This window comes from Phascolarctos cinereus, unplaced genomic scaffold (genome assembly GCF_003287225.1).
Source record: "Phascolarctos cinereus isolate Bilbo 61053 unplaced genomic scaffold, phaCin_HiC Scaffold_3;HRSCAF=262, whole genome shotgun sequence".
Classification (NCBI taxonomy): Eukaryota; Metazoa; Chordata; class Mammalia; order Diprotodontia; family Phascolarctidae; genus Phascolarctos; species Phascolarctos cinereus.
This window is the reverse complement of record NW_027555736.1, coordinates 11,062,977-11,079,555: the sequence shown is the minus strand read 5'-3', so window position 1 is coordinate 11,079,555 and position 16,579 is coordinate 11,062,977. Positions and strand designations below refer to the sequence as shown.

The 16,579-nt window shown below is 51.1% G+C and overlaps 1 protein-coding gene across 2 annotated transcripts in view; it reads left to right on the top strand.

Annotated features, from left to right (window-relative positions):
* The first annotated feature begins 293 nt into the window (after positions 1 to 293).
* LHPP (phospholysine phosphohistidine inorganic pyrophosphate phosphatase) overlaps positions 294 to 16,579 on the top strand; it is a 211,211-nt gene continuing 194,925 nt past the window's right edge. Inside the window, exon 1 of one of the 2 annotated variants that reach the window (XM_020973611.2) lies at positions 294 to 485. In XM_020973611.2, coding sequence (XP_020829270.1) covers positions 337 to 485 — 149 coding nt within the window. In that variant the 5' untranslated portion in view covers positions 294 to 336. The remainder of the gene's footprint in view (positions 486 to 16,579) is intronic. The other variant, XM_020973610.2, reaches the window with a different exon arrangement.

The following is a 16,579-nucleotide window of genomic DNA, read 5'->3' as shown; positions in this document are numbered from 1 at the left end:
GGCACAGTGCATGGTATATAGTGGGAGCTTAATCAACGCTCCTTCTCTCCTCCTCCCCCCTTCCTCCACTTTACATAGGAGGAAATGAGGCACAGAGGGGCGGGGGCACCCTTCCCGGAGTCACGGGGCTAGTCCGTGAAGGGGGGGCGGAGGGCGGGGAGGAAGGACCTCCATGGCCTCCCCAGGACGAATAGTGACGGAACGGGGCGGGGTCTCCTCCGAGCAACGGCTGCCCCACCCCGCCCCGCCCCCTCCCTCTGGACTACATCTCCCAGGAGCCTCTGTTCCCGCCTCGCCCCCCGGAAGGCCGCTCGGGTCAACGGGGCTAAGGGAGCGATGGCGGCGGCGGCGGCGGCGGCGACGGCGGCTTGGGCCCAGCGGCTGGCGGGCGTGCGCGGGCTGCTCCTCGACGTCTCCGGAGTGCTCTACGACGGCGGCGATGGCGGTGGCACGGCTATTCCCGGCTCCGTCGAGGCAGTGGCCAGGTGCGGAGGGTGCGGAGAGGGACGGAGGGGGGCGGCGGCGCGCTGCGAGGGGCGGGGCGGGAGGGCGGAGCCTACGGATCGTTGCCCGGGAGACCCTGGACGCCGTGGACTGCCGGGAGTGCGCGCGCAGCGTGGAACGTTGTCGGGGAGCGGGGCCGGTGGGGTTGGGGGGCGCCGGCTCTCGCTGGAGGCTCTCTCTGCGCTTTTTCTGGAGGCAGGACCGAGACTGGAGGAGGGGGTGAGGAGGGGGACGCGGCTGCAGGGGCTGGGGGCGTGCCGACCCTCGCCCCTCACCTTCTTGTATTTGAACTCGTCCATCCTAGAACGGACCGGGTCAGCTCTCGGTGGACCGGGCAGCCTCATTCATTGTGGGTAGGGTCTGTCCGTGCCACCCACACCTTGCCCTTGCATGGTTGGACAACAGGCCAGCGATGGGTTGTAGGTCTCTAAGAGACACATCTTGTCCAGGTCAAAGTGTGTGTGTGTGTGTGTGTGTGTGTGTGTGTGTGTGTGTGTGTGTGTGTGTGTGTGTGTATAGATGCATTCTCAGCTTCCTTAGTATAATAGTTGGTGCTGTTGGTGTCTGTTCCTTAAGGGAAGGCAAGGGCTACTTGTAGGAGCTGCCTTGGGAGACCTTGAAAGATCCCTGGGTTCAAATGCCCCCCTGCCTCTCCCCATCTTTGTGTCTCCTAGAGGTCAGGCTGAAAGGAACCTTAGAGGGTGTGGAATCCAACACTCCATCTTACAGATGAGGAAACTGAGGCAAAGACAGATGCCCTGACAGCCCAAGATCACCCTGCTGGGGAAGTGTCCTCCCATCGAGGGATGGTCCTGGTGCCCTGTCTGGGGGAAGACTAGTTGGCCTCAGGTGCCCTTGCTAGCTCCGGAATCTGTGTTCCTGTGATGACCTGGTCCGTTTTACAGATGAGGAAATGGGAGCCCAGAGAGGCTCACACTTTGCCCACAGCCACACAGCAGAGAAATGTCAAAGGAGGGACTGGAAATGGGGGGTGCTGCCAAGGCATGCCGAGGGCACCGAGAGATAATGAGGAGAAGTGCTTTAAGGGGATGGAGCCCTCTCCCAGGACCACCCAGCCGGGCAGGCAGCTAGTGTGGGGTGATGGGCCCCCTACTGCCTAGAGAGGGGAGAGGGCTCCCATCTACGCGGTTTGGCACCAGGTCTGAGCCCAGGACTTTGGATGTCCCCCTGGCATTCTTTGTCCTGTGGTTTAATCGAGGACAAGTAGGGCCCAGGTGGGGGCAGAATGGGGTAATAGAGAGACAGATAGTTTCCTCTTACTCTGCATTATAGCCAGTCAGTCAGCAAGCATTTATCCATCACCCGAGGTGAGCCCCAGGGCCCAGCACCAGCTCACAAAGACATGTGAATTGAGCCTGCCCTCTGGGAGCTTACCTTCCATGGGTGGTCCGAGACAGCCTTCACTGACTGCTGTTCCCCGCTCTCCTGGCTGGGGCGTAAGAGGCAGCTTGCTGTTTGCAAAGCATTTCCCTTGTTGCGTTTTTATCTTGACACAGATTAGATGAGGGGCAGTGGACAGAGTGAGAGATTTGCTCAGCTGGTTATTGTCTGTGTGACCTTGGGCAGTCAGCCCACCCAGGCCTCAGCTTCCCTCTCTGTAAAATGAGGAGATTGGACTCACTACTTAACATCTGTTCCAGCTCTAAACCTATAACCTTGTGGTCTCACGTGAGCAGGCCGTTTTTCTGAGGCGTTACTCTCCTAATAATTCCTGCCTCCCAGTGTGGCCTTGAGGAAAGTGCTGTAAGGAAATAGTCTGTTATAATTATTACATGCTGATAATCAGTTTGCCCTTGGGCATGGTTTCAGGGTGTGTCAGCAGGCCCCAGAGAAAAAGAATAAGTTTCGTGGGTTCATAGGGGACCTCTGAGGCTGTCTTATCCAGACAGTACCCAAGCCTTGGCTCCAAGACCTCCTGTGAGGGGCACCCACACTGCCTCCAAGGCAACCCATTGGCCCACTGGGTGGCAGCCCGGATGCTTAGGGGATTTTCCCTGGCGGCTTCTTTTACCTTCTTAAATTTTATTGGCAAGGGGCAGCTAGGTGGCATAATGGATAGAGCTCTGGCTTTGGAGTCAGGAGGACCTGAGTTTAAATCTGGCCTCAGACTCTTAATACTTACTAGCTGTGTGACATTGGGCAAGTCACTTAACCCCGACTGCCTCACCAAAAAGCAAAAAAAAAAATTGTATTGGCAAACGTGGAGCTGATATACTGTGGCCCACCACTCTTCAGCTGAGCCCTTGTGGTGACTTCCTCCCTCTCTCACATTTGACTTCCTCCATCCCTCTGCTTTGGTGTTCACATCCAGTTTCCAGGCATTTTACAACCAAAATGGCAGAGATTCGACAGGGGGATGGATGTGAGCAGAGCAGGATCCCAGAGTGAGGAACGCCCTATTTTATTTCATTTTTATTTATTTATTTTTAGTTTCGAACATTCACTTTTATAGGATTTTGAGTTCTGATTTTTTCCCTGTCCCTCCTCTCTCCTCCCCCCGCGATGGCATGCAATCTGATATAGACTATACATGCACAATCATATTAAACATATTTCCACATTAATCATGTTGTAAAAAAAGAATCAGAACAAAAGGGAAAAGACACGAGAAATGGGGAAAAAAAAGGAGAAATAGTCTGCTTCCATCTGAATGCAGATAGCGTTTTCCACCATGAGTCCCTTTGAGTTGTCTTAGATCCTTGCCTTGTTAAGAAGAGAAGTCTGTCAAAGTCGGTCATCGCACAGTGTGGCTGTTACTGTGTCCAACGTTCTCCTGGTTCTGCTCCCTTCACTTAGCATCAGTTCGTGTAGGTGTTTCCAGATTTTTCTGAAGTCTGCCTGGATTTTGGAACACGAGTATTCTACATTCCTGTACCACAGCTTGCTCAGCCGTTCCCCACTGGATGGGCAGCCCCTCAATTCCCGTTCCTCTGTCACCACAGAAGGAGCTGCTGTAAATGTTCTTGTCCATGTGGGTCCTTCCCCTTTTTTATGATCTCTGTCGGATACAGACCCAGTAGTGCTATTGCTGGGTCAGAGGTCAGGCACAGTTTTATAAGCCTTGGGCACGGAGAGGAGCATTGTAGTTCAGGACATTTCTTTTTGGTCAGTTCTTTGTAGCTGGGAAGAACAAGACTGCAGGCCCATGCAGGGCCCACCCTGAGTCCGCCCTGGTCCTGGGAGGCCCATACTGGCCCACCCTGGGATGGGGGCCCTTCCTTCTCATTGCCAGAGCCACCCAAGTAGAGGTTAATTGTCCTGTGAAGTTTGGAGCAGACGGGGTTTGGAGTCAGGTGAGAGCGGGGTTCAGATCCCTCCTCTGACGCTCCAGGTGTCACCCTGGGCCTGTCACTTCTCCCTGATCTTCAGTTTCTTCACCTGTAAGATGGGGATGATGCATAATGCTCCCAATCCCTACCTCAGAGGGTCATTGTGAAAAACTGCTACTCTTCTGTGATTGTGTCATTCGTTCATGGCAGCCTTTGGCTGCTTTAGATTGTAAGCTCCTCGAGGGCAGGGGTGGTTGTGTTGGGTGCAGTGCCCGGGGGCACATAGTAGGTGCTTAATAAATGTTGATTGATTGATTGGCTTCCTCTCCAAGGCTGTGGAGCCCCTGCCGGCACAGGCTGTGGGCACCCAGTAGGTACGTATACAGGGCCAAACAGAGAGTTGTTAATGGCAGAGATGGCCGCGTAAAGGATGGATTGTCTTCTCTGCGTTTTTGTGGATGTAAATCACAGCAAAGCTGTCAGGTGCAGGCTTCTGTGGTCCTTGTGTTACAGAGGAGGACACTGAGGCTCTGAAGACTGATTCGCCCTGGGTCACCCAGTTAGTAAGCTTCTGAGGCTGGGTTTGAGCCCAGGGCTTCCTGCCTGTATTCATCAGGCTGCAGGAAGACTTAAATTTTTTTTGTTTAATTTATAAAACCATTAAAAATTATCAAATACATGTAAGACAAAGAGACAGCTTGTAGTGTTGTAGTGGAATCAGGAAGACCTGAGTTCAAATCCAGCCTCAGATACTTCCTAGCAGTGTGACCCTGGGCAAGTCATGTGAACCTCTCTGTGCCTCAGTTTCCTCATCTGTAAAATGAGAAGGTTGGGCTGGATGGCCTTTGAGGGCCCTTGCAGCCTGAGATACACACTCAAACACAAAGTAACAAACAAGGGGAAATGCTTTCTTCTCTGTCCTTGTCCAGGTCTGTCCCAAGTTCTAAGATGCTGGCTTTGCTTTCCGTCCCTCTGTCTTGTCTTTCTGCCTCATGTATCTGGCAGTGCTACTTCCGCCAGTACAAGGCAGAGCCGTGGGTGAAGGGCTCCCACGTTGCTTCAAAGGCTTCTCGTCTTGATTCTTTCTTGCGTTGGCGCCTTCTCTTCTGCGGCGTGAACATGCCATCTTTAGTCCAGCCATTCCCCAGTGTTGGGCTTTCTAGTGTCAGCTTCTTCTTTCTTGCTGGTGCCAAGGGTGGAATCACAGAATTGCTGAGCTGGCAGGGCCCTCAGGGACCCTCCAGGGAGGGGGACCTTCTGTCAAGGGCAGGGGGCCCATCTTGCATGGCTCTCAGGCCCCTGGAGGGGAGGGCAGGCTCAGTCTCATTTTAGCTCTTGGGTCTCCAGCACCCAGCAGAGTGCCTGGCACCTGGTCAGCTTTCAATAAATGCTGTTGAACTGAACGACATTTGCCTCTCAGAAGCTTTCTATCCATTGCTCCTCAGTCAGTCACTATACACATACACTTATACATATGTACATGAATATACATGTAGAGGCACACGAAGAATAAATGGAAGGCTACCGGGGGGGAAGGGAAGGCAGGCACCAGCAGCAGTGGCCAGGATCAAGATGAGTTTCGAGCCTGTGGAAGGTTGTTCAAGCTGTCTCAGAAGAGGCTAGGACTCCAGCAGGAAAGGGGAGGAGGGAGTGCATTCCAGGTGTGAGGGATGGCCAGTACAAAAGCACCCAGGTGGGAAATGTGTGAGGCAGAGTCAGGAGGCCAATCTGGCTGCCCTCTGGGGCCCAGCAGAATAAGCTGTGGATATTTTTCTACAAACGGGTATGTTTAAAGCTATTTTTTGACATGAAGTAGAAGAGCATTTATTAAGCACCTGATCTCTGCACAAGGCCTCAGTTTCTTCATTTGTAAAACGAGGGGGTTGGTCTAGATTGTTTCTAGAACCCTTTCTAATTCAAAGTGGAGGATGCTGCCATCCTGCCTGTGGGGCTGGGAGTAGAGTGGGGAGAGATCTTGGAAGGTGGAGTGAGAAGGCCTGAGTTCAGACTCCATTGGTTTTACTGCCTACTCAGGTGACCTTGGGCTAGTCGTGGAACCTCTGTGGGCCTCAGTTTCCCCATTTGTAAGATGAGGCCATTAGTCCAGCTGGCCCCTGAGGTCCTTTCCTGCTCTAGAAACATGATCTCTCTGGGCCTCCTTTCTCTTCTGTGTAGCAGGAGACTGTTTCAGGTCCTTTGACTTCTGACAACCTATGATCCCAAGTCTCTGAATTTCTCTGCTTGGTGGCCAGGAACAAGCAAGGTTTCCTTTTACTAAATTTGGGTCTTCAATTTTAGTCTTAATTTATGTGAAGTTTTCTGGAGTCACTGTGCTTCCTTCCCCTCCTAGGCCTTGGGGCCAGGATTGGTGCTCAGTCCTTGGGCCATAAACAGGTGCCTGGTGGAAGTCCAGATTCTCTGCCCTCAAATCCCATTGATTGGGATGGCCTCTTTGCACCCTCCATACTCTGAGGGCTCATCTCCAGTTTCCTCCTGTGACTGCCTTTATATGCACAGTTTCCTTTTGAAGTCTTCTTAGAAGAATCCCTGCCCCTCCCCACCTCACATCGCTGGTCCCCCCCACCCCCCTGTGGTGAACAGAGGCTGGCAGAGGGGACCCTGAGCAGAGAAGGGTCTCTGAACTTTGAGAGAAGGGCTGAGCCGGGGAGGGGCTCATTGCTTGCAAAGGGAAGCCCCACTGCAGGAGTCCTGCCTGACACCTAGTTCTCCAGTTCTGTTCCTAGTGGAGAACCCTAGAATATGGCACTGAAGTGTTCATGGCTCACTCTCATTTCTAGTTGCCATCAGACTTTTCTCCCCGTGCTGTTAGTGCCTGGGCTGTCCTGGGCAGGAGGTTCAAGATCAGAACAAAAACTGGGAACAAATGATTCTATCAGACTCAGTGGCCTTCCAGCCCAAATCTGTGACCCTGATTTCCTGGAAGGTAGCACTGCTGCCATGTCCTGGGTGCCACTTGGGCGCTGCTGCCATGTCCTGGGTGGCATTTGGTGCTGCCACCACGTCCTAGGTGGCACTCAGTGCTGCCTCCATGTTCTGGGTGGCACTTAGCACATCCTTGGCACTGAGTGGAAATATTGAGTTAGTTTTGTCCATATCTTGTGTTGAAAAGCAGTGGGTTAGAATGGAATCCTGGCCCTAACTGGTTCACAGTGGACAAAGCCATTTGTAAAATGGGGGTGGTAACCACCAAACTGACACGAGCCTAGAAGTCCTTGGAGAATTTCAGCTTGTGGCTGCTCAGGCTGTGTCGACTTGGGATGGTCTGGGTTCCCCAGGAGCCCAGGGGGATGCAGGGGATTAGTCAGGGAGGGGCAGGGACACCAACCTCAGCTAGACTGTCCTTTATTCTGGGGTGTGTGTGTGTGTGTGTGTGTTTTCAGTCTGATTGATTTCTCCGAGATGAGCTATTCATTCTTCCTGTTTGAACCGTGAGGCACTTGCCTGTTATGAGGCAGAAGGTAGTTAAGTGTCTGTAAAGGCTGGGCCCTAGCCGGCAGGCGGCCCTCCACATGGGCTGCATTTACAGCTGTGTGCTGAGAGCCTCACAGGGCCATTAGCATCGGCATCTGAAAGGCCGGCCTGGCTGGACATTTACAACATCCTGTTGCTGGGCCCCTGCCCTGCATCTGTTAGCACAGCCTCCAACAAGGATCTGTCACAAGGACAACAGAAATCTGAGCCCTCAAGCAGCTGGAGGGTTGTGTCCAAACAGGGCCCCCGCAGAGCCTTACAGGGCAGCGCGGGGGAGGAGATGGACATCATAAAACCATTCTAGGCAGCTAGAGAGGCCGGCAGGCCCCAGCTGCAGCTGCTGTTCCCCCTTCCCCCAGTCTCTGACCTTGGGCAAGACCCTCCATTCAGTGCCTCAGTTTCCTTATCTGTAAGATGAGGACTAGGTGACCTTTGAGGTCCCATTCAGTTTTAGAGTCCTAGGACCCAGAGCTGGCAGAGACCTCAGAGGGAACTGAAGCCACTTACACAAGGTCTCAGAGCTGGTAAGTGTTACAGATAGGATCTGAGCCCATTACATCATGTGCCTCCCTGAGCCTCAGTTTCCTGATATGGAGCCAAAGTCTGCTTTCTTGCCGTCCATTATTCTTTGCTTTGTTGTCATTCTCTTCATGACTCCAGTTGGGTTTTGTTGGCAGAGATACTGGAGTGGTTTGCCATATCCTCCTCCAGCTCATTTTACAGATGAGGAAACTGAGGCAAAAGGGTAAAGTGACTTGATCAAGGTCACACAGCTAGTGTCAGAGGCCAGATGAGAAACTTTGTCCAGGCCTGACGCTCTATTCACTGTGCTGCCTAGCTGCCCATATACTCTGTGGTACAACTGAGGAAGAGGGAAAGATAGACTTAGTGCTTAATAAACCTGGATGGGGTAGGGTGGAGTGAAGTTCAACTCGTGACACTTTTCATTCTTACTCCAGAGCCCCAGGGCCTTGTTGCAGGGCATCTCCCAGCGCAGAGTGTTTGGCTCACTTTGTGTCCTCAAAGGCAGTGACCCTCTCCAAGGTCCTGAAAAGACCTTCTGTAGTCCCTGCCTTAGGGACAGAGGATGAGCGTAAGCATTGACCCGCAGACCAGGGAGGTCTGTAACGAGCTGGCTGGAGGGAGCTCGGCCCAAGAAAGACAGACCATTCTGGGTCCTCCTCAAGTATACGAGAACCAAGAGGGCCCAGTCCTGCACCGTAGCTTCAAGCCGTAATTGGGCAGCTTGCATAGGGTCTGGCCAGGGACACCAGCTGACAGAGCTGCAAGAAGACAGACCTTGGGCCTAGGAGGGGCCCCTTCACTCAGGTGTTGCCTCCACATCACATCGGGTCTGAATAGTTATGATTTTATCCAAGTTTTTTGTAATAATAACTAACAGCTCTATGACAGTCTCAACTCTGCAAAGCACTAGATGCTGATGCTGATGGGATCTCATTACATATGAATCCCTCAGAGTTGTACTGATGCTTTTATTTCTTGTATGCCAGAAGCATGCCCTAATACCTCTCTTCTCCCCCAAAGAGGACCCTTTTGCTTATCACAAAAAACATTTAGCAAAATCAGCTCGAACACTGCAGCGTTCTGCGGCTGTAGTTATGAGAAGAGGGCACAGGTTTCTCAGAATGGCCACATTTTGGAATTTTGAGCCATCTCATCCAAGTCACATCTGAGATGAATCCCACACAACAGCCTCTAGGGAGGAAGGGGCCACCCCCTCCCAAGGCAGCTTGTGCCCTTTTGGAAAGTTCCAGTGGTTAGAAAGCTTTTCCTCATATCTAGCCTCATATCTTGCCCCTTTCTCCCTACCCCATTGCAAGGTTCTTGGATCTGCCCTCTGAGCCATGAGATCAGAGCAAGTCTATTTCATGGTCTCTTAAGTACTTGGTGTCCCACCCCAGCACCTCCATTCATCATCTGTCTTCTGAGACCAAGACTGGTCACCACATTTCATCTGCCATCTGAGATTTCTCAGTGACAAGAGCAGACCACAGGAAATGTAGAGACTGAGCCTCAGATTAGTGTCAGAATGTGGGGACTGAGCCCTGGATTGGGGTCAGAATATGGGTAACGAGTCCCTTATTAAGGTCAGAATGTGGGGACTGAGCCCTGGATTGGGGTCAGAATATGGGTAGCGAGTCCCTTATTAAGGTCAGAATGTGGGGAGCAAGCCCTGGATTGGGGCCAGAAGGTAGGGAGCAAGCCCCTTATTAAGGTCAGAATGTGGGGAGCGAGCCCCTTATTAAGGTCAGAAGGTGGGGAGCAAGCCCCAGATTGGGGCCAGAAGGTGGGGAGCGAGCCCTGGATTGGGGTCAGGAGGTGGGGAGCTAGTTCTGGATTGGGGCCAGAAGGCCTGGTTTGGTTACTGCAGGTCACTTCTCTCTGGGTTTCAGATTTGGTGAGGTGAGAGGGCTGCGTGAGAGGATCTTCGAGCCCTCTTCCATCTGGAAGTCATAGGATCTACCTGAATAATTGAAGAGAAGGCTTGTTGGGGGGTGGAACGGGGTAGGTGGCTTTGTAGCAAATGAATGGTTCATTTTGAGGTGGCCTCCTGAGCCTCAGTTTCCTCATCCACAAAATGGGGAGAGCAGTGTTTCTATCATCTGCCTCAGAAGGTTGCAGGGAAGGCACTTGGTTGACTTTGGAGTAGAACGGATGTTCTTCAGTGGGGACAGCAGAAGGAGGTTATTAAATTTGATTAAAAAAGATGATTCTGCACACCTCCCTTCCCCCCACGAGGGCAGTCATCGAAGGAGGAGGCCGTGGAAGGAAAGCAGCAGCAGCAGGGCCGGGACATCAAAGCCAGGGTGGCCGGCCCTCAGCCCTTCCTGCCCGCTGGGCTCCAAAGGGCAATCTCCTTTACTGCTGGGGACGAACAAGAGGAGCCAGAGGTCTTTACCTCCCTTTGATTGCCCCATCACCCATCTGTCCCAGTGCTCACGGGCGTCTGTCCTGCCTTGTCGCCCTCCTCCCTCCTATGACCGCCCTCATTACCCACCTCTCTTCTGCCCCTCCCCAGTGCCTCAGAGCTTTCTCTTGGCTCCTTTCTAGGCCTTGGGTTGGAGGGTCTGTCTCCCCTCCCCAGCCTCGCCCAGTCTCCTGCCTAGATCATGGAGCCCAGGAGAAGATGTGGGTAGCTGGGTTAGTGGAGCTGCCCACCCTCAGATCAATTCATCAGTTGACAAGCATTTATTAAGCAGTTACTCTGTGCCAGGTGCTATGCTAGGTATTGGGGGGGTCTAGGGGAGAATGCAGTCTAATGAGCATTTATTAAGTGCCTGCTGTGTTCCAGGCACTGTGATAGGTTCCAGGGACGCAGATATAAAGAATGAAGCCACCCCCGCTCTGAGGACTTCTATTCTTTTGGGAGAGACAAGTATATAGAGTATAAATACAAAGTAGGGGAACTCTAACAGCGGGGGAAGAGAGGGATGAGCTGCGGAGGGAGTGCACTCCAGGCAGGGGGGATGAAGAGGACAAAGGCTTGGTGATGGGAGCTGGGGGTGTTGTGTGTAAGAAGCAGAGGGAAGACTGGTTTGGCTGGACGAGGGGAGGGACGTATGATGAGGCTGAAAAGATCAGATGCTCAGGTTGTAAAGGCCTTCGAAAGCCAAACAAGCTATTATCTATTTTATCCCAGAGGCGATGGGGCTGGTGTTTATTGAGAGGTAGTGAGGTGCTAGGGTCATAAAGATGTCTAACTCCCCCATTTTACAGAAGATGAAACTGAGGCATGAAGAGGGAAGTGGCTTGCCAAGGTCCAGTGTTGGGGGGCAGGGGAACATCTGTGCTGTGGCAGCTGTGTCACTTGTTTCCCCGCCTTCTCCTGGTGCAGGGTGACTGTGACCCCCAGGGCTCAGCAGACCCAGGCAGAGCCTTGGGGAACCGAGTCCTCTGTCTTCTGGAAGCTTTTCTTTGGGCTGGGGAGGCAGGTGTGTCAGCAGGCGCTTTGGACCCACCACCAGCTAAGCTCTCAGACGCAGGTGGTGACCCTTCCCCATGGGTGAAGGCTGCTGGAATGAGGTGGGGCAGAGCCCAGCAGGAGCTCCCATCCCCAATGGATCTTGGTCCCTCTCTCCAGGCCTCCACTCAGGGCTGTGGGGCGCAGTCCTAGCGGGGATACCCAGGCAGGCTGTGTCTCATTGGCCTCAGTGTCCTCCTCTGTAAAACGAGCAACTTGGGCTGGGTGATTCCCAAGGTCCCCTCTTAGGGTGGAACCAATGAGACCATCGTTGCAGATGTCCTTTTCTTCGGATCCTTTGTAAGTTCAGAGAGTCTAGACCTGAAAGGGGCTTACCCGAGGGATCATCCCGTCTAACCCCAGAACCTTCTGGTTTTATGTCACAATCATTTGCATATTTCCTGCTCTCCCTCCATTTGAACCCTTACTCCTAAAAGACAAAACAGTTACAACAGTTACATGAAAAACCCCACCCAGTTACCCAAGAGCCTGCCTGGTTGTGTATGTATCACGCTGCCCCAGTAACCCTCCACCTTTCTGCCAGGATGAGGGAGGAATGTTTCATCATAGGTTTTTTAAAAGTTTTGAAATTTTTTAAAAATTCTAAGCTTAACCACCAAATACAACGAGCATTTCCTTGTACATAATAGACCAGGAAAAGGATTGTTCATGAGTTTGGGGCTCTTTTATGGGTGCTGCTTTTCTTTTACAATTGGTAGTAAATTTATTCTGTAACTTTCAACCTGAGCTTCATGTCTGTGATTTTTTGGGGCTTTTTGTCTCTTGTAAGCATTTAAAAAGTGTTTCAGTGACTTTACCCCTCCTTCCCCCCTTCAACCTCTCCTCCCCTCCCTCCTTCATCCTCTCCTCCCCTCCCTCCTTCATCCTCTCCTACCCCCTTCATCCTCTCCTCTCTCCTTCATTCTCTCCTCTCCTCCTTTTTCATCCTTTCCTCCCCCCTTCATCCTCTCCTCACCCCTTCATCCTGTCCTCTCCTTCCCCCTTCATTCTCTCCTCCCTTCCCTCCTCCCTTCATCCTCTCCTCCCCCTTCATCCTCTCCTCTCCCCTTCATACTTTCCTCCCCCTTCATCCTCCCTTTCTCCTTTATCCTCTCTTCTTCTCCTTCTCCCCTTTATCCTGTCTTCCCCACTTCATCCTCTCCTCCCCTCTTCTCTCCTCCTCTATGTGAGGGCACAGGAGTCTGCCCTCACAACCTGAGAGTGGAGTACTGGGAGTCAGCCTTTGCTACTGAAGAAAGTGCTGTAAGAGATGGTTTGATGTCTGGGGAAACCTTGATTTGTGCCCTTTGGGGCCTCTGTCTAGCCAAGGGGTGTATGGTTAAAGCCAACTATTTACAGATGGGGAAACTAAGGCCTAGAGAGGGGCCATGACCTAGGGTCAAAATACGATCATTGCCTACTTACAGTTCCCCACACTTGGCATTGTTTCCTGCTTCTGAGCCTTTGCATAAGCTGTGACCTGTGCCTGGGATGCTGTCCCTTCTTATCTCTTAGGACTCAGCTGAAGTACCATGTGCCACTTCCTGCCTGCTGGACTCTTCCCAGGCCCCTGCTCTCCCCCAGCTGTTAGTGTTTCCACTTCAAAGTTACTTTTTATCTGCCTCTCAGACTTTGCTACAGTGTGATCCCTCCCTTCTAGGCCCCTTTCTGTGTTGTGTTGTCTTATTAGAATATAAGCTTCCAGAGGGCAAGGACTATCTTGCTGTCTTTTATTTGTATTTCCAAAGCCTGATGTATAATTAACCCCTCATAAATGCACTCTGTCTCTACCTTGTATGTCATATGTGTGTGTATATATATATATATATATATATATATATATATATATATATATACATATATATATGTATGTTTATGAGTTATTTCTCTCACATGACTATTGATTGATTAGGGCCATCTGGTCCATCCTGTCCCCCCAGTTTTACATGTGAGGAAACTGAGGCCTAGAGAAGGACATTAACTTGTGACAAAGTCACACAGCTAGTAAGTGGCAAAGCTGGGGTTCTAACTGAGCTCTTCCTACTGCCCTGACATTCTACTGTGTATGTGTATGTGTGGACATGAACCCAGAGAAATAAATACAGGCAAATTTGAGGGAAGAAACATTCATAATGTTGAGGGGATGGAGAGGAAGAGAATAGTAAAGTTGTCTTGGAGGAAGACTTTGGAGGCTCACCAAAGCCTTGAAAGAAGAGGATTGTGAGGCATTCTGAGGATTGGGTGGGGCTCATAAGACAAGAAACACAAGTAACTTTCAAAAAATAAGCAGAGCCTTCATTTGCCTCAGTGGAAAAAGTGCTGGACAGCTCCACCTTGGGGGAGGGCAGAGGAAGGCTTGGGGAGGGGGAGTTGGCATCTTGAAGAATGGGCAGGAGTAGGGTGGAGAGTAGAGGATGCTCATTCCATGGGCAGGGAGCTGGTATCAGCACAAGGGTCAACAGTTGTAAGAAGAGCCAGAAGAGGCATAGGATGCCTTCTGTCCCTGGAGTTCTGAAGCCGGACCCGTGAACTTGCCCTTTAAATTATTTTGATGACTGAATTCCATTATAATTGGGTTCCTATGAAATCCTACCTGTTTTATTTTTATTCATTTAAAAACCATCTTCCAAGAAAGGGCAGAAAAGTTTATACCAGACTCCCAAGGGAGTCTGTGGCACACAAAAGCATCCTGGACCTGTCCACTTGCCCATTTTACGGAAAGGGAAACTGAGGCCCAGAGAGTGGTTTCACCCTACCCCCGTCACCCAAGATTCTAAGTACTAGTGCTGAAGTTTGCACTCAGGCCCCCGACTCCAGATCTGTGCTCCTTGGTGATGGAGGGGGACCCTGAGGGGGTCTTGCTCTGTGAGCAAAGTGATCTCCATGGGGAATTGTGACACACACACATGTTAACCATTGTGGGGCGACTCTTTGGTTGGACTTCTGCATCAGTAGAGTATACCTGTCCATTGTTTGTCTCTGCCTCTCTCCTTTCTTTCTATCTCTCTGTCTCTGTCTCTTCTTTTTCTGTCTCCCCCCTCTCTCTCTCTCCCCCTCCCCTTCCCTCTTTTCCCTCTCCCTTTTCTCTCCCTCTCCTTTCTCTCCTTTCCTCTCCCCTTTCTCTCCTCCCCTCCTCCCCCTCCCCTTTCTCTCCCTCTCTTTCTGTCTCTTCCTCTCCCTCTCCCCCTCTCTTTTCTTTCCCTCCTTCCCCCACTCTCCCCCTTTCTCCCTCTCCCTGCCTCCCTCTCATCTCCCTCCCTCCCCCTTCCCCCCCATCTCCCCACCCCCCCACCTTAGCTTTAGCATTCTCCGGAGAATAGGGACCACAGGCTGGTGCTGCCCCTCCCTGCTCATTCATTCTATTTATACAAATATGTTCCTAATTTATTGTTTATCAAATGAGCATCAAAGAAGATAACATATATATATAACACTTTGTAAACCTTAAAGTGACATGTAAATGTGGTGGTGGCTATTATTGTTGGTATTCTGTGATAGTACTGGGATTTTAACCCATTTCTCTGGTTCCATCTCGCCGGCCACACTTGACTTATTCCTACGTAAACCCCTACTTGCCAGGGAGATCAGAATTTCCTGGCAGTAAGAACACGCGTGTTTACATAATCTCCTATTCCAAGTGGTCCCTCTCGCTTCCATGAATAGAGCTGCTTCCCCACCGAGCGCCTGTTACTGTGATCTCACGATGGTGCATCAGTGGCCTGCAGCTTGTGGGACTAGGACCCCCTTCTGGTGTCCCATGCATTCTTCTTGGGGGAGTTGGGGAGGCACAGACCCAGGGAAAGCCTCTAAGAGAATGGTCCTCCAAGGGGACACTGCCCCACCTGGAAAAACATAATGAATGGTTTTCTTTGTGGATTGTGCTGTTTAGAAAGGAGAGCCCAATCCTGGGCCTGTGCCTCTGGACCTGGTGCCAACATCTCCATGCCCGGAGGCAGTGCGAGGAGCCCTAGGTTTAAGGGCACAGGACCCATTCTTAAGAGTAGTGGAACCTAGGGCAATCCCTTCACATCTCTGAGCCTCAGTTTCCCTAACTGTAAAACAGACCAAGTGATCTCTAAGCTTTCCCCTGACTCTCCATTTCTAGGGCTAGGATCACTGCAGGAAAACAAAGGCCCAGATATTCCAGTAATTCAGTGTTTCTGTGGTTCCCTTTTAGTAGTTCAGAAAACAGCCCAGCTGGGACTTCTAATCCTACCCAGCTCTTGTCTATCTCCTCCCATGAATTCCCTGCAGAGGCCACATTTTGTCCAATAATAAATCAAAATAGCCAAACTTACCAAAAACAGCAAATAGGGGGATGGGGAGGGACTTGGGCCCTTCTTTAATAAAAAATATTTCTTCACGTGGTGGACTTGGATAGAATTCCCTGTAGATAAATATCGAAGATCCTGAGATTTAAAGCAAGGAAGGACCCTCCAAATAGATCACGAAGGCCAACCCCTCTTGTTTCACCTTAGGAACTGAGGACTAATCAAGCAGCAATCAGAAAACGTTTGAGAAGCATCAGTTAGGGGCCGGGGGTGCGAGGATCACGCCTGCCTTTGAGGGGCTTCTATTCCGGGAGAGGGGAGTTCCTTGGGAAAAGCAGAGCAGCAGGCTTGGGGGGCCCCCTCAGGCTCGCTCAGCCCGGAGTGTTCCCAGGAGAGGAGCGGCACCCTCCAGCCCACGCCTGGCTGCCCAAGAGGCTTTCCCATTTCGGCAGAGGCAGATAGGGAGTCCACAGGGTTTTATTTTTTTAATGGCTTATTAAAAATACAAAGTAATTCTATGTGAAATCTAGCCAGAGAGTTTAGGAGCCTCAACACAAACGTCTATGCTCCCACTTCAAGGAATTTTCCCATTGTCTTTTATTTTCTTTGTTTATCTGCTCCTTTCAGAGATCTCATGATGTAACAGAAAGACTTTGCCAGCCAACAAGCTTTTATGCAGTGCCTCCTATGTGCTGGGCACTGTGCTAAGTGCTTCACAAATATCTCATTGAATCCTCACAACAACCTGGGAGGGAGGTGCTATTATTATTCCCATTTTACATTTGAAGGAACTGAGGCGAACAGAGGTTCAATGACTTGCTCAGGGTTACATAGCTACTGAGTATGCGAGGCTGGATTTGAATTCAAGTCTTCCAAAGAAAAATAAAAAACAGATTTGAATTGAACTGACGGTCGCTGTGTGTTGACTTCAGTTGTCTCTTTTTCCTCATACCCCAGATCACAGATGAAGTGATTTTGTTTGAAGTTACTTTTCAGTCTCCTGATGGTGCCAGGATATTCTGGAGATGCCGCGTTTTCCA